General features: G+C 36.5%; 1 protein-coding gene across 2 annotated transcripts in view; it reads left to right on the top strand.

Annotated features, from left to right (window-relative positions):
* MED13 (mediator complex subunit 13) overlaps positions 1 to 25,556 on the top strand; it is a 101,200-nt gene that overhangs the window by 65,633 nt on the left and 10,011 nt on the right. For both annotated transcript variants that reach the window (XM_070562354.1, XM_070562355.1), the window contains exons 17-26: positions 6,277 to 6,438; positions 8,687 to 8,910; positions 10,773 to 10,962; positions 11,932 to 12,388; positions 19,686 to 19,905; positions 20,587 to 20,778; positions 20,969 to 21,192; positions 23,336 to 23,478; positions 23,984 to 24,142; positions 24,261 to 24,446. In XM_070562354.1, the coding sequence (XP_070418455.1) occupies positions 6,277 to 6,438; positions 8,687 to 8,910; positions 10,773 to 10,962; positions 11,932 to 12,388; positions 19,686 to 19,905; positions 20,587 to 20,778; positions 20,969 to 21,192; positions 23,336 to 23,478; positions 23,984 to 24,142; positions 24,261 to 24,446 (2,157 nt within the window). The remainder of the gene's footprint in view (positions 1 to 6,276; positions 6,439 to 8,686; positions 8,911 to 10,772; positions 10,963 to 11,931; positions 12,389 to 19,685; positions 19,906 to 20,586; positions 20,779 to 20,968; positions 21,193 to 23,335; positions 23,479 to 23,983; positions 24,143 to 24,260; positions 24,447 to 25,556) is intronic.

Below are 25,556 nucleotides of genomic sequence, written 5' to 3' on the forward strand. Positions count from 1 at the left end.
GCACCTAGTATGTGCCAGGCACGGTTCTTTTATAAAGTGTAGTGTTGAATGAAACAAACATATTTCCTGCCCTTTTTGAGCCTATACTTTAGTGGAGAAGACAAAATAAACAAGAAAATAAGTAATTATATACTATCAGGTAGTGACAAGTGCTTTGAAGGAAAAAAAGCAGGGTAAAGGAGTACAAGAATGTACTATTTTAGATGTATGGAAGAGAAGATATTACTGAGAGTCAGCATTTGAGCAAAGACCTACGTAAAGTGGGAGAATGTGACCAGTGTGGCTAACCAAGGGAAGAGTGTTTCAGACAGTGCAAAGTGCCGAGACCCTGAGAGGACAGTGTGCTTAATATGTTTGAGGAACAGTAAGGAGGCAGTGTTGCTGGAATGAACTTGGGTGATAGGGAGACTGGTAGGAGATGAAGTCTAAGAGATAGCCAGCCACCAAAATCATGTAGGGTCTTATGGACCGCATAAAGCCTTTATAGTTTATTCTAAGAGTAATGGGAAGCTATAAGAGAGTTGTGAGCAGAGAAGCAACATTCTTTTTCTGTTTATGTTTTAAAAGATCACTCTGGCTGTTGTGTTGTGGGTTGTGAAGGTGAGAATAGAAGCAGATAGATCAGTTAGGAGTCAGTTACGGTAGTCCAGGTAAAAGATGCTGGTGGCTTAGGCAAGATTGTAAACGAAAGAGATGTAGTTAAGAACATAGGCTGTGGAGCAGACTGCTTGGTTTGAAACAGGGCTCCATCACTATATACTAACTGTTACCTTGGGCAAGTTATTTAACTTCTCTGTGCCTCAATTTCTTAAAATAGAGTCAATAATAGTATTTACCTCATATAGAATTGAGAGGATCGGATGAGCTAATACATATAAAACAGAGAGCAGTGCCTGGCACAAGGTAAGAACTCAAATATTAGCAGTCGTAATAGTAGTAATAACAACAGCAGCAGTAGCATTAGTGGTACTGTATTTTTATTGTTAGTTGCTTTAAAGAACCAACTCATCTTGAAATTTTCATCACAAGAAAAAGAAATTTTGTAACTATGTATGAAGACAGATGTTAACTGGACTTACTATGGTGATCATTTTGCAATGTATACAAATATTGAATTATGTTGTATACCTGAAACTGGTATAATGTTATGTCAGTTATACCTCAGTAAAAAATTTAAAATAGAACCAACTCAGGGTGGCCCCATAGCTCATAGCACTGGTCTTGTAAAAAAGAACCACCTTATGTCAATTATGCCTCAAAAAAAAAAGAACCAACTTACATACCAGATAATGGAAAATATTGAGCCTTGCCCTGTGTACATTTTTTGTCTAACAGTAAACATTGATGTAAACAGAACCCTCTTCAGCCATAAAGATGAATTTCATCCTAAGAACTTGTATTAAGAAAATAATTCAAAACAAAAAAAGAGAGAAATGCCTTTACATTTTAATTTAAAATTTTCAGTATAAATACAAGTAACCTAGGGATATAATTGAAAACTTAAATGTGCAGTATTGGAGTACTTTCATTAAATTATAGCAGCATCATAAAATAGTGGCAACTTTTACATAAGAACCTTTGCCCTAATTGTTTCCTCTGCCTGGGACACTCAGGTATTTACATGGGTAACTCTCTTGTCTCCTTTAAATTTTGTCAGATATCGTATTCTCAATATAAAATTGCAAATCCCTCTTCATGTTCTCCTTCCTGCTGCTTTTGGACTTTTTTCCCATATGGTTTGTTTATTACCTTCTAACATATTATATAATTTAATGATTAATTATTGTCTCTCACTCCATTAAATTTACCTGTGCAAGTTGTGTGTTAGGGCAGGGTTTTTGTCTGTTTTGTTTGTTGATATATATCCCAAACACCTAGAACAATGCCTGCCTTATAGTAGATGTCCAAGGTGTTGAAATATTTGTTTGAGGGAAATAAAAGTCTACAAACTATAGTTAGTATTTTTTAATGGTAAAGTTTATTTTTTTCAAGAGAGAAAAAGCTTTGTTCTAATTATAAAAAATACATACTTGTTGAAAAGAAAGTTAAGCATCTAGACAGTACAGAAAAGTACTGGTAAAAATTGCCCCATTTCTGCCCACCCCCATCATCACACCACTCCATGATTGCCCTTTTTGAAACAGTTTTATTGACATACCATACAATTCGTCCATATAAAGTCTACAATTAGGGGCCGGCCCGGTGGCGCAGCGGTTAAGTGCGCACATTCCGCTTTGGTGGCCCGGGGTTCACCTGTTTGGATCCCGGGTGTGGACATGGCACCGCTTGGCACACCATGCTGTGGTAGGCGTCCCACATGTAAAGTAGAGGAAGATGGGCATGGATGTTAGCTCAGGGCCAGTCTTCCTCAGCGAAAAGAGGAGGATTGGCAGCAGTTAGCTCAGGGCTAATCCTCCTTAAAAAATAAATAAATAAATAAATAAAGTGTACAATTAAATGGGTTTTGGTATTCACAGAATTGTGTAGCCATCACCACAGTCAACTTTAGAACATTTTAATCACTCCAAAAAGAAACCCCATATCCATTTGCAGTCACTCCCTATTTCCCTCCAACCCCTCCCTCCCAGCAGTAGGCAACCACCAGTCCACTTTCTGTCTCTCTAGATTTGCCTCTTTTGTACATTTCATATAAATAGAATCGTACCGTATATGGTCTTTTGTGATTGGCTTCTTCACTTAGCATAATGTTTTCAAGGTTCACCCATGTTGTAGCAAGTATTAGTACTTTGTTCCTTTTTATTGCCAAATAATATTCCGTTGTATGAGTATACCACATTCTATTTACCCGTTCCTCCACTGATGGACATTTGGGATGTTTCCACTCTTTGGCTATTATGAATAATGCTGCTATGAACATTTGTGTACAAGTTTTTATCTGAACATATGTTTTTATTACTCTTCAGTTGACTTGCTGGGTCATTATAACTCTGTTTTACCTTTTGAGGAACTGCCAGACTATTTTCCAAAGCAGCTGCACTGTTTTACATTCCCACCAACAATGTGTGAGGGTTCCACTTTCTCTACATCCTCATTAACTCTTTTCATTATGCCTTTTTGATTATAGTCATCCTGGTGGATGTGAAGTGTTAACCTCATTGCAGTTTTGATTTGTATTTCCCTAATGACTAATGATGTTGAGTATCTTTTTATGTGCTTATTGTCCGTTTGTATACTTCTTTGGAGAAATGTCTTTTCAGATCCTTTGCCCAGTTTTTGGTTAGGTGTTTTGTCTTTTCATTATTGAGTTTAAAAGTTCTTTATATGTTCTGGATACAAGTCCCTTATCAGATGTGTGATTTGCACATATTTTCTCCTATTCTTTGGGTTGTCTTTTCACTTTCTTGATGCTATTCTTTGAAGCAGAAACGTTTTCAATTTTGATGAAGTTCAGTGTATTTATTCTCTTGTTCCTTGTGCATTTTGTGTTTACTCCTATGTTTTTTTCTAAGAGTTTTATAGTTTTAGCCCTTATATTTGGGTCTGTAATCCATTTGGAATTAATTTTTGTATATAGTGTAAGGAAGGAGTCCAACTTTATTCTTTTGCATGTGGATATCCAATTGTCCTAGAACCGTTTGTTGAAAAGAGTATCTTTCCCCATTAAATTGTTATGGCACTTTTGTCAAAAATCAGTTGACCATAAATCTGAGGTTTTATTTCTGGACGTTCAATTCTATTCTATTGATCTGTATGTCTATTTTTTGTGATCACTCTTAAAAAATCATTATATATCCTTTTTTTTTAACTTTTTTTTTTTCCCAAAGAAGATTAGCCCTGAGCTAACTACTGCCAGTCCTCCTCTTTTTTGCTGAGGAAGCCTGGCCCTGAGCTAACATCCGTGCGCATCTTCCTCTACTGTATATGTGGGACACCTACCACAGCATCGTGTGCCAAGCAGTGCCATGTCTGCACCCGGGATCCGAACTGGCGAACCCCGGGCTGCTGAGAAGTGGAACGTGCGCACCTAACCACTGCGCCACCAGGCTGGCCCCTATATATCCTTTTTTTTTTTTTTTTTTTAAAGATTTTATTTTTCCTTTTTCTCCCCAAAGCCCCCCGGTACATAGTTGTATATTCTTCGTTGTGGGTCCTTCTAGTTGTGGCATGTGGGACGCTGCCTCAGCGTGGTCTGATGAGCAGTGCCATGTCCGCGCCCAGAATCCGAACCAACGAAACACTGGGCCGCCTGCAGCGGAGCGCGCGAACTTAACCACTCGGCCACGGGGCCAGTCCCCACTATATATCCTTTTAACCATTGCTTTCCATCCAGGTCTCAGCTTAAATAGAGACCTGGCACTTGTCAGAATTCTTTTTTCATGTCAGTCTCCTCCACGAGATTACAACATCCTTGAAGACATGAATAAGAATTTATTTACACAGTATTTTCAGCAGCTAGCATAATTCCCGGCCCATAATAGGTCTTCTGTACATATATATACGCAGAAACACACACATATATACATATATATAGATGTGTGTGTGTGTGAGGAAGATTGTCCCTGGGCTAACATCCCTGCCAGTCTTCCTCTATTTTGTATGTGGGATGCCCCCACAGCATGGCTTGATGAGTCGTGTGTATGTCTGTACCTGGGGTCCGAACCTGTGCACCCTAGGCCACTGAAGTGCAGCGTGCAAACTTAACCGCTATGCTACCAGGCCGGACTCTAAATAAATAACTAAATGAATGAATAAATAAATTTATTTTTTTTGTGAGGAAGATTGGCCCTGAACTAACATCTGTTGCCAGTCTTCCTATTTTTTTTTTTTTTTTGCTTGAGGAAGATTGTTGCTGAACTAAGATCACTGCCACTCTTCCTCCACTTTATGTGGGATGCCGCCACAGCGTGACCTAATGAGTGGTGGTAGGTTTGCAGCTGGTATCCAAACCTATGAACCCCAGGCCAGAGAAGTGGAGCACACAAAGTTAACCACTACTCCACCTGGCCAGCCCCTAAATATATTTTTTAAAAGAACGGAAGAGTATTTATGAGAATCTCTCTGAATTAAAATCAAAATACAAGTTCCTGAGCTTCACCCAGATCAGAATTTCTCAGGGTAAGCTCTGCATATATGTTTTTAAAAAGTTCCTCATGTGATTATGATTAAACAACCTTAGCCAATGACAACTTTTTTTAGACTTTATGTGAATATTCATGTATGAATACACATAGTATTGTTTGCATATAATTTCTTCTACTGATAATTTTATAGCTTGTTTTTTATTTACCAGTGTATTAGTCGTTAGTCCATTTCAGATAGCTGTTATCACTTTTAATGACTACACAGTGTTCCATTATGTATATAATGGTTTGTTTAAGTATAATAGTTATTAAGTAATATATCTGAAATTAAGTTACTTCTAATTTTGTACACTATTTAGATGTAGAGAATTAAAGCCAAAAATAATAAATTAGGCTGCAATAATAATGAATTAAAGTTGAATGATTTACTGTAACAGAGTGCTCAAACAAGTTTAATGGTACAATAAAACCATACTGGATGGGCAGATTAATTATATCAGTAACATTTGGTTATTTATTTTTCTTTTAGCCATTTGACATTTAGGAGCAGCACCTTTTGTACCCATTCTGATAGTTTGGTCAGAAATGCAGATCCTAATAATTTGTTAATCTACAAATCTATAAATCTGGGTTTATAAAATGTCTATGGATAATACAACACATTTTAGCAGTGTGAGCAAGTTTATCTGTTACTGTTCAAGTTCTGTATTTCAGAGTTGTTACAGTCTACTTTTTTTTTTTTAAAGATTGCCACCTGAGCTACCATCTGTTGCCAATCTTCTTCTTTTTTTTTTCCTTCTTCTATCCAAAGCCCCCCAGTACGTAGTTGTATATTCTAGTTGTAGGTCCTTCTGGTTGTGCTGTGTGGGATGCCACCTCAGCACAGCTTGATGAGTGGTGCCATGTCCGCGCCCAGGATCCGAACCAGCGAAACCAAAAAGGAAGAAATTTATTTGATTAATTTATAAATTGGTTGATGAGCTGATGAATAACTTTTATGGAGATGAGTTACAAAAGCTTTTTTATTATATCTCTTCTTGGTTTCAAATGCTAGGAGAACCATTTCTACAGATTATTTAAAATGGAACTTAATACAGTTTTCAGCACAAGCAGATGCTTAATCTTGATAATGAAGAGCTGAACTTCCCTAGGTGTATTTTTTATCTTAAAATTTTATTTCAAAATTATGTTGGTGTTAGCATTTCTTACTCACTTTTTTTTTTAATGGTTGTAGATCTGAGTATGCAGTGCTCACAGGATATACTTCGAATGCTCCTCTCTCTTCAGCCAGTTCTTCAGGATGCTATTCAGAAAAAAAGAACAGTAAGACCTTGGGGGGTTCAAGGTCCTCTCACTTGGCAACAATTTCATAAAATGGCTGGCCGAGGCTCTTATGGTAAGTAATTTATAGTAATGTGTATTGACTGATTTTATATCACTCCTCAGTTTCTTTGCCCAACTTGAATAAGCATATTCGTCTTCCTTAAATATTTTTGTGGCATATGCTTGACTTAAAGCCAGTATGATCAATCCTAGCCTTTCTTACTTTCCATGTTTCCAACATTTAATTTACAACCCCACTTCAGAAAGAGCAGCTTCACTTAGATCCATTTTTATGTATTAGACTGACCTGTAAGATTTTCAGTGAAGAAAGAATCATTCTGCTAAAATTTTTTAAAAGACTGAACACCACTTTTGTTGTAAATTAGCATTTTACAAAATTGAATGGAAAATGTGGTAAAAAGCAGGGAGTAATACTAGTGATAAAAGGCTTTAAGGTCTTCACTTAAAAAAAAAAGGAACAATGACAGAAATTTGATAGTTGTGACGAGTAGCAAGTGGATACTCTCAGTATGTTGCACAATAGATTTATCAACATAATGGAAAAGAACATTCAAAATGCTTAAATTGTCTGTTGAAGATTACCTCTGAAATATGGGATGATATGGAGCTTTTAAAATATATTTTAAAATATATTTGGGATAATGTTTCTTAACATTGAAATCTTTGACTTTTGTACATGGTTTTAGACTGCATTATGTACAGAAGTAGTAGATTTGCTCATAATTTCCTTTTCCTCCTTTTATTAGATGGCTGAATTATTTAAATCTCATTAAAAAGATTCAGTGAAAAATACAGGTTAATTATATTTTTACATTTTTTTAAAAACCAGAATAGTAAACACACGCATACACACACACACACACACACGGACGTACACATAGTTCTGCACCTTACTGATCAGTACCTACAAAGATGTCTTTCTTTTTTTTCAATGGCTGCATGAGTTTCATTGTTCTTTACAATGTGATATTATTGACTAGACTACTATTTAAGGACATATGGATTGTTTCCATTATTATCATTACAACTATTTTTCTGTAGTGCACACATCTCTGGATTAAAGCATGTGGGTATTTAAAAAAAATATTGCCAAGTTACTCTCTACGGAATCAATTTAAACTCCACCAGTAAAATGCCTGTTTCCTCAAACGCTTGCGAGTAGGGTACTGAGTAGATGGGTGAAAATGGTTGTTTTCATTATAGTTTGAGAGGTAGAATAATTCAGACTGTGAGGGTAGATATCCTGGGTTCTAATCCGATCTCTGTCTCTTCTTGTATGGTACTGGACAAATTGCCTAACTTCTTCATTCCTACTTTCTCATCTCTAAGATGAGCTTAAATATTAGTATCTGCTCTATATGGTTTTTGTGAGGATTAAATGGGTTAATATATGTAAAGATCTTTGAGCAGTACCTAGCACATTGTAAATGTTGTAATTGTTTACTATTAATTATTTTAAATTGTTTTCTCTTAAATCTTATATATAAGAGGTATTTCTGTTTCTGTGAACTTCGTTCATATTCTTTATCCATTTTTCTACTAGATTGTTGATCATTTTCTTGTGGATTAATAGGTCTCCTTTGGATGGTAAAGAAATTAACCTTTTGTCATATGCATTGCAAATCTTTTTTTCCAATTTGTGGTTAATCTTTTGGCTTTGTTTATAGTGTTTTTTTAATGCCAAAATTTTAAATTTATATAGTCAGATTAATCAGTTTTTAAATGGACAGGTTTTATGTTATGCTTAGAAAGGCTTTCCCCAATCCAGATTAATTAAAAATAAAAATTCTGGGGCCGGCCCTGTGGCCGAGTGGTTGAGTTCATGCATTCTGCTTCAGCAGCCTAGGATCTCACCGGTTCAGATGCTGGGTGCGGACATGGCACCGCTCATCAAGCCATGCTGAGGTGGCATCCCACATGCCCCAACTAGAGGGACTCACAACTAAAAATATACAACTATGTACCGGGGGGCTTTGGGAACAAAAAGGAAAAAAAAAAATCTTAAAAATAAATAAATAAAATCTTAAAAAATAAAAATAACTCCTCTCCCATGATTTCTTTTGTACTTCTAAGTTTTGTCATTCAAATTAAGTTTTTACATTTAAATGAAGTTATAAGTCATGTGTTTTATAAAGACCATTTAGCAAACTTGTAACTGTGGGAAAGTCTCAATCACTGGCTTTTCGTTTTTTTGTCTTTAATAATTCTACTACTAACAATGACTTTAGTAACTTTTGACATTTAAATAAAAAGACATGTACTGCTCTTAAATATTTTCTTAAAATATATTTCTTATTTAGGAACTGATGAATCCCCAGAACCACTGCCAATCCCCACGTTTTTGTTGGGTTATGATTATGATTTTCTGGTGCTTTCTCCATTTGCTCTCCCTTATTGGGAGAGACTTATGCTGGAACCCTATGGATCTCAAAGAGATATAGCCTATGTTGTACTATGTCCAGAAAATGAAGCCTTGTTAAATGGAGCCAAAAGCTTTTTTAGAGATCTTACTGCAATATATGAGGTAGGTGTTTAAAAAGAGGTGGCATTTTAAAACTACCTTATGATTTGTATGTTTATATATAAAATATACTGGGCAGTTCAGTTGACTGGGACAGAGTAATAATGATGTCAGACTGGATGTTTAGTTTTCATACTAGCCTTTGACCTAGACCCTTTGTTAGATGTGTGTACCGTGGATCGCAGTGGAAACCACCATACTGGAGGAAAAAACATTGAGAGAGTATATGTATGTCTCATTTAAGATAATCTTTTTCTGAAACAAGGGGTGACATTGTTAAATAGCCAGGAAATAAACTCCATTTATAAAAATTCTAGCCCTGATTCTCTAGGACCTCAGGTACTGACACTAGGCCTCACTTTTCTCATAAGTAAAATAAAGCTACGCTAGATCTTTCTAAGATCCATTCATTTCTGAAATTCTTGACTGATATTTTAAGTTATAATTCTCATGTCATATCCATCACTCAATGCAGTGATTACAAATTTTAAGTGCTATGGGACATAAAGTCTTATTTCATTATATCTTCCTTTTCCCATAAATGCTGGGAAATCCAGTCTTTAAAGTTTAATTTCTTTTACAATCTGAGTTGTTAGCTTGTGCTGGTTTAGCTCCTTATTAATGTTCTACTAATTACAAGATATCTGTAGTGTGTTTTGTAGCAATAAATATTTCCCGAAGAGTGTTATTTGGAACACTAGTCCTGCAAAATCTTCCCAGAAAAACAATCCATAGTTAAATAGGTTTGGGAAACATTGAGTATTATATTACCTTTTAGAGATTCACTATTCATATTAGATTATTAAAGCCTTTGAAGGTTTTACAGTAAAGAAATCCTCTGTGTGGGGCTGGCTCGGTGGTGCAGCAGTTAAGTTTGAACATTCCGCTTCTCGGTGGCCCAGGGTTCTCTGGTTCGGATCCCAGGTGTGGACATGGCACCGCTTGGCTCACCATGCTGTGGTAGGCGTCCCACATAGAAAGTAGAGGAAGATGGGCATGGATGTTACCTCAGGGCCAGGCTTTCTCAGCACAAAGAGGAGGACTGGCAGTAGTTAGCTCAGGGCTAATCTTCCTCAAAAAAAAAAGAAAGAAATCCTCTGTGTAAATTTTCTTAATCCAGTATTGCAAACTTATTTGATATTGGGCTTCTTGTAACAAATATCAGTGGCCCACAGAATTGGAGGGAAGAGTTGGCAAATACACAGTGTCTTTATATACTAATTTTTCTTTTGATTTGACTTGGGAATATGTGTATTTATATACATGAATTGGGGTAGAAGTACAATTTAAAATGACTGCAGGGGCCAGCCCCATGGCCGAGTGGTTAAGTTCACGTGCTCTGCTTTGGTGGCCCAGTGTTTCAACGGTTCAAATCCTGGACACAGACATGGCACCACTCATCAGGCCATGCTGAGGCGGCATCCCACATGCCACAACTAGAAGGACCCACAACTAAAAATACACAGCTATGTACTGGGGGATTTTGGGGAGAAAAAAGGGAAAATAAAATCTTAAAAAAAAAAAGATCAAAAATAAATAAATAAAATAAAATGACTGCATTTTTATGCTCACTTATTTCTTTATTCTGTAAGTTTTCGTTATTCAAACCACATGGTTCTAGTGCCATTGTTATTATCTAGGTGTTTTATTTCATTGGAGGTATTTTAATTTTGAAAGAAATTTAATAGATTTCTAATGTAAAAAGGAAGAAGACATATGGCACCATTTCACCCTTGATATTTTTATCCTAAATGTTAATTATAAATGATAAAGCTTATTTTAAATAGCTTAATGCTTTATTTTGTAATATGTACCTAAATACTATAATAAATTCACTAATTCTGCTTTCTATATGTATGTTGTAGTCCTGTCGATTAGGTCAACATAGACCTATTTCTCGACTGTTGACAGATGGGATCATGAGAGTTGGATCTACTGCATCAAAGAAACTATCAGAAAAGCTGGTAGCAGAATGGTTTTCTCAGGCAGCTGATGGTAACAATGAAGCATTTTCTAAACTCAAGCTTTATGCACAAGTCTGCAGATATGACCTAGGTATTGAATTTGTATTTACTGTATAAGGCCAGTGTTAGCAAAGTATGGCCCAGTCCACCAGATGTTTTTGTAAATAAAATTTTATTGGGACATAGCCATGCTCGTTTATTTATGTCTTGTTTATGACTGCTTTTGTGCTGCAAGATCAGAGCTGAATAGTTATGACAGAGACTATATGACCTGCAAAGCCTAAAATATTTACTAGCATGCTTTACGGAAAAAATTTGCTGATTAAACAATAGGGATCCCACTAGTAGGAGGAAATTGTGGGTTATAAACAATGTTCTGTTGCTTCTGTAAGATCTGATGGATTTGTGTATTTATTTTTAAATTTATTAAAATTAAGATTCTTGATTTGTTAATGGTTCAGACATGAAATAACTTGTAGTTACCTCTACAACGTGAAGAAACAGTTCTTTGTTGGAACTAAGAAAATGACAGCTGTTTAAGACTTGCTTTTAACACCCTTGAATTAAATATCAATGGACTTACTTTAGATTTCATCCAAAGAGACACAGAACCAAAATACTGAATCTCATTAGACATTCCTATAATTCAAATCCCGTGATAACGTTCTTTCACTTTATGTTTAATTAGCTCCCAGTGTAGTCAACATTTATTCAACTTGTCATTTAGTAACCCTTTAAAAGGTTTGATGAAAATTTGCTAGATACTGTTATTTACATTTAATTAATATGCCTAGGAAAAAGAATTTTATTTCACTTCCATGGAAACCTTTTCTTAATTTTGTATGAAAATGCTGGTTTACTTTTGCAATTCCATTGAAAATTTGTTTCTTTGGTTTCTAGGGGAAATAGAACGCTAGTATCTGCTACACTGTTAGCAAGCGACCCAGGGAGGGTTATTACCAAAAAAGCATCAGCTAGATATTATTATTCACATAGTAGAATAAAAGAAGAACCGGTCAGTGAAATAAAGAATTAAATATCCTATTTTTACTATCTTTAGGTCCTTATCTTGCTTCCCAGCCATTGGACAGCTCTCTACTTTCCCAGCCAAATTTAGTTGCCCCTACAAGTCAGTCTTTGATTACTCCATCTCAGATGACAAATACTGGAAATGCTAATACTCCATCTGCAACCCTAGCATCTGCAGCAAGCAGCACTATGACTTCAGGTGTTGCCATGTCTTCTTCAGTTGCTGCAGCTAATTCAACTTTGACCACAACTTCAACTTCATCTTCATCATCCTCCAACCTGAATAGTGGAGTATCATCAAATAAACTACCTTCATTTCCACCCTTTGGGAGTATAAACAGTAGTACTGCAGGATCCATGTCTACACAAGCGAGTACAGTTCAGAATGGCCAGCTAGGAGGGCAACAGTCAGCAGCTGTACAAACACCTGGAATTTCTGGAGAGTCGTCTTCACTTCCCACTCAGCCACATCCTGATGTGTCTGAAAGGTACGTTTAAATACATGAGTCTTTGCAGAAATATAGATATATGATGCTTCTTTTTGTCTAAATAAGATAGTCATTGTGAATGAACATAGGAGCTTTTTGGTCTTATCCTTGATTATCCTTATCCTATAATTTTGAATATTTTACCTATAAAATTATAATGAAGACTCTTCATAAAGTTTTTGTCATGGAATCCTAGAATCTCAGAGTAGGAATTGACCTCAGAAACCCTTTAGTCCAACTATTGTATGATGCTTGAATCTGTTCTGTGACATAATTGTCAAGTAGGTTTGCTTATGCAAATTACTACAGTGATTAAGAAGTCATTGTTGAACCACCCTGTTTAGAAGCTTGAGTCGTACCAGGGTTTGACTTTCAGTCTCTGCTGTTTACTGGCTATTTGACTTTGAGAAAGCTATCTAACCTTTCTGAGCTTGTTTCCTTATCTGTAAAATGGGAACCATAGGATATAATATACATTAAGTGCTTCACACAATGCTTCCAAACATGAGTTATTTATAATGACAACAGTGATGATGACAGTTTTCTTTTCCTTTTTTTTTAATTGTGGTAAAAATAGTTTATAACATTGTGAAATTTCAGTTGTATATTAATATTTGTCAGACATCATATAAATGTGCCCCTCCACCCCCCTTTCCCCTGGTAACCACTAAATTGTTCTCTTCATCTGTAAGTTTGTTTATATTCTGCGTATGAGTAAAATCATACGGTGTTTGTCTTTCTCTGTCTGGCTTATTTTGCTTAACATAATACCCTCAAGGTCCATCCATGTGGTTGCAAATGGCATGATTTGTCATTTTTATGGCTGAGTAGTATTCCATTGTATATAATCTATACCACATCTTCTTTATCCAGTCATCAGTCAGTGGGCACTTGGGTTGCTTCCATGTCTTGGCTATTGTGAATAATGCTGCAATGAACATAAGGGTGCAAAAGTTTGTTTCTGTTGTTGATTTCAAGTTCTTTGGATAAATACCGAGTAGTGGGATAGCTGGATCGTATGGTATTTCTATTTTAAATTCTTTGAGCAATCTCCATACTGTTTTCCATAGTGGCTGCACCAGTTGGCATTCCCACCAGCAGTAGATGAGAGCTCCCTTTTCTCCACACCCTCTCCAACATTTGTTATTTTTTGTCTTGGTTATTGTAGCCATTCCAGTGGGTGTAAGATGATATCTAAGTGTAGTTTTCATTTGCGTTTCCCTGATTAGTGATGTTGAGCATCTTTTCATGTGCCTATTGGCCATCTGTAGATCTTCTTTGGAAAAATATCTGTTCACATCCTCTGCCCACTTTTTGATTGGGTTGTTTGTTTTTTTGTAGTTTAGTTGTGTGAGGTCTTTATATATTATGGAGATTAACCCTTTATCAGATAAGTGTTTTGTAAATATTTTCTCCCAGTTGTTGGGTTGTTTTTTCATTTTAATCTTGGTTTCCTTTGCCTTTCAGAAGCTCTTTAGTCTGATGAAGTTCAACTTGTTTATTTTTTCTTTTGTTTCCCTTGTGTGAGTAGACATGGTATTCGAAAAGATCCTTTTAAGTGTGATGTCAAAGAGTGTGCTGCCTGCATTTTCTTCCAGAAGTTTTATGTTTTCAGGCTTAGCTTCAAGTCTTTGGTCCATTTTGAGAAAGATACTGGTCTACTCTCTTTCTTTTGCATGTGGCTGTCCAGTTTTCCCAGCACCATTTATTAAAGAGGCTTTCCTTTCTCCATTGTGTGTTCTTGGCTCCTTTGTTGAAGATTAGCTGTCTGTAGATGTGTGGTTTTATTACTGGGCTTTCAGTTCTGTTCCATTGATCTGTGTGCCTGTTTTTGTACCAGTACCATGTTGGGTTTTTTCCTCCTCTTCTTCTTCTCCCCAAAGCCCCCCAGTACATAGTTGTGTATTCTAGTTGTAGGTCCTTCTGGCTCTGCTATGTGGGATGCCACCTCAGCATGGCTTGATGAGTGGTGCCAGGTCCGCCCCCAGGATCCGAACTGGTAAATCCCTGGGCCACTGAAGTGGAGTGCACGAACTTAACCACTTGACCACAGGGCTGGCCCCAGTACCATGCTGTTTTGATTACTGTAGCTTTGTTATATATTTTGAAATCAGAGATTGCAATGCCACCAGCTTTGTTCTTGTTTCTTAGGATTGCTTTGGCTATTCTGGATCTTTTGTTGCCCCATCTGAATTTCAAGATTCTTTGTTCTATTTCTGTGAAGAATGTGATTGGGATTCTGATTGGGATTGCATTGAATCTGTAGATTGCTTTAAGTAATATGGACATTTTAACTAGGTTTATTCTTCCAATCCATGTGCATGGAATATCTTTCCATTTCTTCATGTCATCGTCAATTTCTTTCAACAATGTCTTATAGTTTTCATCGTATAGATCTTTCACCTCCTTGGTTAAATTTATTCCAGGATATTTTATTCTTTTTGTTGTGATCATAAGTGGGATTGGATTCTTGAATTCTCTTTCTGTTAGTTTGTTACTAGAGTATAGAAATGCAACTGACTTTTGTAAGTTGATTTTGTACCCTGCAACTTTGCTCTAGTTGTTGATTATTTCTAATAGTTTTCTGATGGATTCTTTAGGGTTTTCTGTATGTAAAATCATGTCATCTGCAAAGAGTGAGAGTTTCACTTCTTCATTTCCTATTTGGATTCCTTTTATTTCCTATTCTTGCCTAATTGCTCTGGCCAAAACCTCCAGGACTATGTTGAATACAAGTGATGAGAGTAGGCACCCTTATCTTGTTCCTCTTCTCAGAGGGATGGCTTTCAGTTTTTCCACATTGAGTATAATGTTGGCTGTGGGTTTGTCATATATGGCCTTTATTATGTTGAGGTACTTTCCTTCTATACCCTTCTTTTTTTTGGGAGGAAGATTAGCCCTGAGCTAACTACTGCCAATCCTCTTTTTGCTGAGGAAGACTGGCCCTGAGCTAACATCCATGCCCATCTTCCTCTGCTTTATACATGGGACACGTACCACAGCATGGCTTTTGCCAAGCGGTGCCCTGTCCGCACCTGGGATCCGAACTGGTGAACCCCGGCCACTGAGAAGCAGAATGTGCGAACTTAACCCCTGCACCCCCGGGCCGGCCCCATACCCATTTTATTGAGAGGTTTTTTTTTTTTTTTTTTTTTAATCATAAATGGATGTTGGATCTTTGTTGAATGCTTTCTCTCCGTCTATGGAGATAATCATGTGGTTTTCATTCCTCATGTTGTTCCTGTATTTCTGTGGTATCTGTTGTCATTTCTCCTCTTTCATTTCTAATTTTATTTATTTGAGCCTTTTCTCTTTGTTTCTTGGTGAGTCTGGCTAAGGGTTTGTCAGTTTTGTTTATCTTGTCCAAGAAGCAACTCTTTATTTCATTGATCCTTTCTACAGTCTTTTTTGTTTCAATATCATTTATTTCTGCTCTAATTTTTATTATTTCCCTCCTGCTGAGTTTGGGCTTTGTTCTCTTTCTGTTAGGTGTAGTTTTAAGATTGTTTGAGTTTTTTCTTATTTGTTGACATGGGCCTGTATTGCTATAAATTTCCCTCTTAGGACCACTTTTGCTGCATCCCATATGAGTTGGTATGGTGTGTTTTCATTCTCATTTGTCTCCAGATATTTTTTGATTTCTCTCTCTATTTCTTTGACAACCCATTAGTTGTTCAGTAGCATGTTGTCTAGTCTCCACACTTTTGTTCCTCTCCCAGCTTTTTTCTTATAGTTGATTTCTAGTTTCATGGCATTATGGTTGGAAAAGGTAGTAGATATGATTTCAATCTTGTTAGATTTATTAAGGTTTGCCTTGTTTCCCAATACATGGTATATCCTTAAGAATGTCCCATGTGTGCTTGAGAAGAATGTATATTCTGCTGTTTTGGATGGAGTGCACCATATATATCTATTAAGTTCATCTGGTCTAGTTTTTCACTTAATTCCACTCTCCTTGTTGACATTTTATCTGGATGATCTATCCGTTGATGTAAGTGGGGTATTGAGGCCCCTTACTATTATTGTGTTGTCGCTAATATCTCCTTTTAGGTTTGTTAATAGTTGCTTTATGTACCTTGCTGCTCCTGTTTTAGGTGCATATATGTTTATAAGTGTTATGTCTTCTTGATGGAGAGTCCCTTTAATCATTATATACTGCCCCTCTATGTCTCTCTTTGCCTGTTTTATCTTGAAGTCTACTTTGTCTGATATAAGTATGGCAACACCTGCTTTCTTTTGTTTGCCCTTACCTTGGAGTATCGTCTTCCATCCCTTCACTCTGAGCCTGTGTTTGTCTTTGGAGCTGAGATGTGTTTCCTGAAGGCAGCATATTTTTAGGTCTTGTTCTTTAACCCATCCTGCCACTCTATCTTTTGATTGGAGAATTCAATCCATTTACATTTAGGGTGACTGTTGATATCTGAGGGCTTAATACTGCCATCTTATCCCATGTTTTCTAGTTCCTCTGCATTTCCTTTTTTTCTTGTCCTATGTATTTTGGACTACTAGTTTAATTAGGTAGTTTTCTATGTAGGTTTTCTTCATTTTCTCCTTGTTTATTGTAAATGTCTCTGTTCTAATTATTTGTTTAGTGGTTACTCTTAGGTTTGTATAAAAAATCTCGTATTTGAGATAGTCCATTTTCTGATAGCTTCTTATTTCCTTAGACTGTACTGATTCTGTCCGTTTCCTCTTCCCCTTCTAAGTTATTTTTGTCATATCTTATTCCATCTTGTGTTGTGAGTTTGTCATCAAAATGATGAGATTATTTTTATTTTGATTTCTTCCTTTTCTTTATCCTTGATGTTAAAGTTAAGTGTTTACTAACCTGATATGATAGAGAGCTACCATTTTCTGGTTATTGCCTACCTATTCTACTCCTTGCTCAGGGCTTTGTAGCCCCTTTGCTAGTTTTTTTTTTCAGGTATGAGGGCCTTCTTGGAGATTTCTTGTGGGGAGGGTCTTGTGGTGATGAGCTCCCTTAGCTTTTGTTTGTCTGGGGAAGTTTTTATTTCTCCATCATATCTGAAGGAGATTTTCAATGGATAGAGTATTCAGGATTTTGAATATATCATTCCATTCTTTCCTAGCCTGTAAGGTTTCTGCTGAGAAATCCGCTGAAAGCCTGATTAGGGGTTCTTTTGTAAGTTATTTTCTTCTGCCTTGCTACCTGTAGTATTTTTTCTTTGTCATTGACTTTTGCCAGCTTTACTACTAAATGCCTTGCAGTAGGTCTTTTTACATTGACATAGTTAGGAGATCTGATAGCCTGTTTCATGTGGATTTATATCACCTTCCCCAGGGTGGGAAGTTCTCCGCTATTATTTCTTTGAACAAGCTTTCTGCTCCATTCTCCTCCTTCCCTCTCTGAAATACTTATAATCCTTATGTTGCATTTCCTAATTGAGTCAGATGTTTCTCTGAGAACTTGTTCCTTTCTTTTCAGTCTTAGTTCTCTCTTCTCCTCCCTCTGAAGCATTTCTATAGAACTGTCCTCTAAATTGCTAATTAGGTCCTCCATATTTTAGGACCTGTTGTTTAGGGAATCCAGATTTTTCTTTATCTCATCGATTGTGTTTTTCATCTCCAAGAATTCTGATTGGTTCTTCTTTAGAGTTTCAATCTCTTTTGTGAAGAACCTCCTGAATTCAGTAATTTGTCTTTCTGTGTTTTCTTGTAACTCACTGAGTTTTTTTATGATACTTATTTTGAATTCTTTGTCATTTAGGTTCTGGATTTCTGTGCCTGCAGGGTTGGTTTCTAGCTACTTGTCAGTTTCCTTCTGGTCTGGAGATTTAATATACTTTCTCATGCTGCTTGATGGTGTGGATTTTTGCCTCCACAGAGTATTATTATCTAGTCGTAGCTGCCATGTGCTGCCACTGGATGGAGATCAGGTGCTGTGTATTCTGGGCCCAGCACAGTCGGGGCTCCCCAGCTCCAGCCACTGACTTCTTTTCTCTCTGTGCAAAGCCCTGACTGATGGCAGATCTGGAGCACTGGGCAGGGGAAGGGGTGCCCTCCTTTACCTGCGCTTCCCCCAGCCTCCTCTTGTCTCTTTGTGTGGAGCTCTGGGCGATTGCAGGACTGGAGTGCCAGACAGGGGAAGGGGCACTTTCTTACACCTGCATGCCTCCTCCTGCTGCCTCTTTCTCTGTGTGGTGCTCTGGGCGATCATGGGGCTCCACCAGCTGCTGCCTCTCTCTCTGCGCTGTGCTCCAGGCGATCGTGGGGCTGGAGTGTGGGACCCCTTTCTTCACCTGCACATTTCCCCCAGCTGCTGCCACCTTGCTCTCCATGCTGTGCTACAGTCGTTTGTGGGGCTGGAGTGCTGGGCAGGGTCCAGGCACCTTTTCTCGCCTGCGCCCCTCCCCAAGCTGTCGCCCCTCTCTCTCAGCAGAGCTCCTACTGATCAGCTTCCACTTTCTCCAGATGATCCAGTCCCATCACTACCTTCAGATGTATGGCTGTGTGGGTCTCTCAGATGTCTTTTGTGTTGTGTGAATGTCCTCTATTGGTGTATGAATGTTCTTTTGGTTGTATTTTAGAGGGGAGAGTCCAAGGGAAGAGCTCACTCTGCCATGATGCTGACATCACCTCTCTCTTTATTCCTTTTATGAAGAAGGTATTGAGTGAGCTTCCCTTTTGATTTATAGGTTAGGTCAGCCTGAGCTTGGTTATGTCTTTCATCTACCCAGATGCAGTTTTGCCCAAAGTTAGACTCATTTATGTGAGTAAACACCAACTATTAATTACCCAGATTGATCCATTTATCTTGAACATCTAAATAGATTGGGAGTTTTAGAAAAATTGTATCACCATCAAAGAATGAATCTTATTATTCATCATTGAAGTTATAAAGTATGAAATGAATGTGTATATTCTAAAAATGTAGTAGAAAGTTGACTAAATCTGGAAACCTGTTTTCTTTCTGGTCTAGCTCTGCTTCTAGACAGCTTTGTGATCTTGGGAAGCTCATTTAACCTACCTATCTCAGTTTTATCACTTAGGCACTCAGCTCTCTGGCATTTCTGATCCTCTGTGATTTTAAGAATTTTTTTTTTTTCCGTGCAAGACCTTTTAATGCAAGGGTTTTTTTATACATCATGAAGTTGTGTGTATAATGTTTACAGTTCTCTTTGGAGGAAAAGAGAGATCCCTCATTTTTAGAGAGGCTCTGTGACACTCCCCCACCACAAAATAGGGAGAAGATATTGAGAACCTGCTTTGATGCTATCCCATGAGAGGTACAGTACAACTTTTTTCCTAACTGTCTTATTTCTATCTCAAATTTTAGCACAATGGATCGGGATAAAGTGGGCATCCCCACAGATGGTGATTCACATGCAATCACTTATCCACCTGCAATTGTCGTCTATATAATTGATCCTTTTACATATGAAAATAAAGATGAGAGCACTAATTCTTCCAATGTATGGACTTTGGGGCTGCTTCGATGCTTTCTGGAAATGGTCCAGACTCTTCCTTCTCATATTAAGAGTACTGTTTCTGTACAGGTAAGAATGATAAATGTTGCAAGTTAAATTTATATAAAACAGTTTGATCTTGACAGAAGTTTCAAAGATACTATTCTTTGCCCAAATTGATTTTCTAAAAGCCAAGTTCTATTGATTTTAAGTGATATTATGATAGAAATCTTAAGGAGTTTTTTTTTTTTTTTTTTTTTTTAGAAATCTTAAGGAGTTTTTAAACGATAAACTTTATAATCATACCACAGTAATAATGGAGAATAAAAAGATTGCGTTAAGTACATTAAATGTTTCTTCTGTCTTACTTTTATAAGCCAGTTTTTAAATTCATAAGCTTAAATAGAAAAATAGAGCATGGACCTGTATAAGCTAGAGTTCTAAATAAGTCAAGGTTGCAAGAAAGTAGAAAGAGATTAACCATATTAAGTTGTTTGCAGACATTTTGAATTATTTCTTTATAGACTGTAACAGGACTAGTCCATGACAATATTAATTGCTTAGAAATATTTAAAGGTTTTTACATAGCTTTGGTAAGATTGACTTTTTATTAAAAATCTTATATAACAGATAAGAAAATGTAATTCTTTAGACTGTTTTAATTAGGTTTTGTTTAAATTTCCTAGTAAAAGTTAAGAGTTTTGGACTTCACAGTTCTTTTTATTTTTTTTTAGAAGTTTAACATTTGTAATATTTGCCTATAATTCTTAGATTGTTCCTTGTCAGTACCTGTTACAACCTGTGAAGCATGAAGATAGACAAATCTATACCCAGCATTTAAAATCCCTGGCTTTTTCGGCCTTTACCCAGTGTCGGAGACCACTTCCAACATCAACCAATGTGAAAACATTGACTGGCTTTGGTCCAGGTTTAGCTATGGAGACTGCTCTTAAGAGTCCTGATGTAAGTATGTTTTCCATGACCAAAGTTATTGAATGACTATACATTTTATGCAATACGAAGTGCAGTTCTCTATTTAACTATCCTTTTTCAATTCTCTTATACTTGGATAGAGATAATATATCACATTTTCAATAAAAAGTTTTTCTATGATTGTGTAAGTACCATAGTACCTTAATTTTTTATTTTACAGAGACCAGAGTGTATTCGGCTTTATACACCTCCTTTTATTCTGGCTCCAGTGAAGGATAAACAGACAGAGCTAGGAGAAACATTTGGAGAAGCCGGACAGAAATATAATGTTCTTTTCGTGGGCTACTGTTTATCTCATGATCAAAGATGGATTCTTGCATCTTGCACAGATCTATATGGAGAACTTTTAGAAACTTGTATCATTAACATCGATGTCCCAAATAGGTACTTATATTTCCTTAAATGTATCATTATATCATCCCATTTAAAATAATTCATACCCACACACACTCCTTATGTTTTATTTTTAATGAATAGAAAACTGTTTGAAAGGTTGTATACGTTAAAATATTAAGTCTTGGGATTTGGGGTGCTTTTCACTTTTTTTGTAGTGAATATTTATATTGTAGAATTAAGAGAATTAAAAATCATTTTGATTAATCTCTTTTACACAGACAAAAGAGATTAAAGTCCCTAAATTCTATGTATTAAAGCTTGAGGCATTGATTTTAGCCTGAACAATTTTGAGACATGGAACTAGAAAGTCCTCTGCAATGAAAAAAAACTGGTAAAGCATCCTAGAACATTTACTTTTCTCGTATACCATCTGAGATATAGTCCCTAATTAACTCAGTGAGTTAACTTCCCCTACTAAAATTGTTGACTGAAAATTTTACCATTTAAATGTTGGAGTGTCTTCTGAAAATAGTAGCCTTTCTTTTAGATTTCTTCTTCTAGTAATTATATATTGACCAGTTATTTATGAAGGCTATAACTAATAGGTCACAGCAGGTGAGCCTTATATTGAGTGATCACTTAATAGACATTTCTAGTAACATGTTTCAAGGCTAGTGAACATTGTCTATGACAACCTGAAAAGTAAGTCCATGAAGTAATTTTCAGTTTTAAGGTTTGGTTCTATCCTTTATTTTCTTTATTATATAAAGGTTCTGTTCCTTTAAGTTCAAAAATTGATTATGTGCAGAAATATTTAATGATTATTAGGTTATAGTGGTGCTGAAGAAGCAGAATATAGGAATATTAATTTTATATTGATTATAAAGATTTATTGACTATTTTATAAACCTTACAGCAGTAATTCATACCTTATTTCCTTGACGCATTTTGACTTTTCTTTTTAATGGGATAGTTGTGCCAATTAAGTGAGCTTTGGAAAGAGGATGCCTATCTGTGAAGAATAGAAAGAGAGTAGAGAAAGAATAATACCACTTTTCCAATACAAAGGTAGTATTGCCATTTTACTGAAAGTTGAAGTGAGATAATGGTTAAGAGGTCTAACTCTAGAGTCAGAGAGACCTGGGTTCAGATCCCAACTCTGCCACTTACTGGCTAGGTGATCTTGAGAAAATTACTTTAGCCCATTGAGCTATAGCTTACTTCTTTGTGAAATTGTGAGGATAATTTTATCTGCCTCATAGGGTTGTTAGGATGAAATGAAGTATTACTTGTGAATTGGGCACAATGCTTGGTATGTAGTAAGTATGCAATAAATGGTAGCTACTGTTGTTCAGTCACAGAGTGCTTATGTTACATACTTGCCTGATAAAGGACACACATGCAGAAAATATAACAGTGTTGTTTGGTCTGAGAAAGTAGGGTGTTTTGATGTTATTCAACTTAAAGTATAGAGCAAGGGTTAGCAAACTATAGCCCATGGGCCAAATTTGGCCACATTCATTTAAGTATTATCTGTGGCTGCTTTCATGCTGCAGCAGCCGATTGAATTGTTGCAACAGAATCTTGACAGCCTGCAAAGCTTAAAATATTGGCCGTTTAAAGAAAAAGTTTGCCAATCTCTGGTGTAGAGCAGTGTTTCTGGTGAATTTTGGTGGTTCATAAACAATTTTTCATTTGAAGTGTATCTTTTAATGTGTATTAAAAGAACACAGGGGCCAGCCTGGTGGCACAGTGGTTAAGTTTGCACGTTCTGCTTCGGTGGCCTGGGGTTCGCTGGTTCAGATCCCAGGTGTGGACCTATGCACTGCTTGTCAAGCCATGCTGTGGCAGGCGTCCCACATATAAAGTAGAGGAAGATGGGCATGGATGTTTGCTTAGGGCCAGTCTTCCTTAGCAAAAAAAAAAAAAAAAAAAGGGAAAAGAGTAGGGTGAGTGGCAGATGTTAGCTCAGGGCTAGTCTTCCTCAAAAAAATAAAAAAAAAAATAAAAAAATAAAAGAACACAAACTAGCATGCCAAACTATGATTTTATATATAGTCTTGCTTAGGACTTGTATAAAAAGTGTCAAGCATTAAAATTAAGGAACCAGATTTTCACAAATTTGATCTCTTTTGAAACGTCATCATGTGAATTTTAGGAATATCTGTGACTGTCTTTTTATTCCCTATAGGGCTCGTCGGAAAAAAGGATCTGCTAGAAGATTTGGTTTACAGAAACTTTGGGAGTGGTGCTTAGGACTTGTACAAATGAGTTCATTACCATGGAGAGTTGTAATTGGCCGTCTAGGAAGGATTGGTCATGGAGAATTGAAAGGTAAAATTGTGCTTTTATTATTTAGTACTTAAATTTCTATTTTATGTTAATTCATACACTGTTCAGACCACATCTAGGTATATATACTGAATAAAATGCAAAGGTTATAAAAACTAGTTTTTTGTTTTGTTTTTGAAGGGGAATGACATATGTCTAGGCCACACATGGCTTAATTCAAATTTTAAAAGAACATTTTACATATATTGCAACATTAATATCAGTGTTATTACTACTATTCTCATGTGCCATCTTCCATTTTTTCCCCTTTCTGCTTATTATTCAACTCATCCTCTATTTGGCAGATGGTACTTATTACTGGCTTACATTAAGGGTTGAGGGATAAAGGATGTTGAGTAACATCAGCAATAAGAGATTTTTGGCTTAATGATGACTTCTATTTGAGGAAAATACTAATTTTAAAACTATGTTTTAACTTTGGTTCTACAGGGTGATAACAGTGCTGTTACTTTGGATTTTTTTTTTTTTTTACTGTTGATACCCACAGATTGGAGCTGTTTGCTGAGTCGTCGGAACTTGCAGTCTCTAAGTAAAAGGCTCAAAGACATGTGTAGAATGTGTGGTATATCTGCTGCAGACTCTCCCAGCATTCTCAGTGCTTGCTTGGTCGCAATGGAACCCCAAGGCTCTTTTGTTATTATGCCAGGTTAGCTGTCTTTAGTTTATATCAGATTTAATTCCTTATGAACTTAAGTTTCTAGGTATTATGTAAAATTGATTCTTCATTTATTAAAAGAAAAAAATACCCTCCATTTTCTTTTCAGATTCTGTGTCAACTGGTTCTGTATTTGGAAGAAGCACCACTCTAAACATGCAGACGTCTCAGCTAAATACCCCACAGGACACATCATGTACTCATATACTTGTGTTCCCTACTTCTGCTTCTGTGCAAGTAGCTTCAGCTACTTATACCACTGAAAATTTGGACTTAGCTTTCAATCCCAACAATGGTAGGTGAATTGTTCATTAAAGGTTTGCAAATATAAAATAAGTCTTGATGATTGTGGCAGGTTGCAGGCCAAATAATGCCCCCCAAAACATACCCATGTCCTGTGAATGTCCCTGAAGCCTGTGAATCTTACCTTAAATGGCAAAAAAAAAAAAAAAAAGGAAAAAAAGACTTTGCAGGTGTGATTAAGTTAAGAATCTTGAGATGGAGGGATTATCCTGGATTATGCAGGTGGGCCCCCAAAACAATCATATGTATCCTCATAAGAGGGAGGCAGAGAGAAGTTTGACTATGCAAAAAAGAGGAGAAGGCCATGTGATGGCAACAGAGTGAAGCAAAGTCAGAAAGAAACCATGCCATGCTGCTGACTTTGAAGCTAGAGGAAGGGGTCATGAGCCAAAGAATGCAAGGAAGACAGTTGTAGATGCTGGAAAAGACAAGGTGACAGATTTTCCCCTGGAGCCTCCAGAGGGAGAGTAACTCTGCCGATACCTTGATTTTGGCCTAATGACCCACACTTTGATTTTGGCCCAATAAAACTGATTTCGGACTTTTGGCCCCCAGAATATAAGAGAATAAATGTGCGATCTTTTAAGTCAACAGATTTGTGGTAATTGGTAAAGTAGCAATAGGAAACTTACACAACTATTCTTCTACCTTATTGATATGAGAACTGGTGCCGTGAATTATCCCATAAATATTTACTTATTTTAAAAGGCAACGTTGATCAAAAAATGTTTGTACAGGTTTATGCCTGTACTGTTGAGTTACCTGTACATAAACTTTGCAGCTCATTTTGTATTTCGTCTTTTAATTTGCCAAAATGATATAGCAGTTTTTATAAACTGCCAGAATAGGGATGTAACTTTTCTGCATGAACTTACAGATTGTTTTAGTAGAAGAGAAAATAAATGATATTCCACTCTTGCTCTGAGTTACCTTAGAAAATGGCACATCTCTAAAGTCAAAAATACGGGTATTAGCTATTCTTTTCATTTAGTGTGTTATACAATATTTTATTTAATAGTAGAGAATTTGGGTGTTAATTGTGAATAGTCTCATTTTAAATACATTTTCATTTCCAGCATACTGTGTTCGCTTTGTATTAATT

This window comes from Equus przewalskii, chromosome 10 (genome assembly GCF_037783145.1).
Source record: "Equus przewalskii isolate Varuska chromosome 10, EquPr2, whole genome shotgun sequence".
NCBI lineage: Eukaryota > Metazoa > Chordata > Mammalia > Perissodactyla > Equidae > Equus > Equus przewalskii.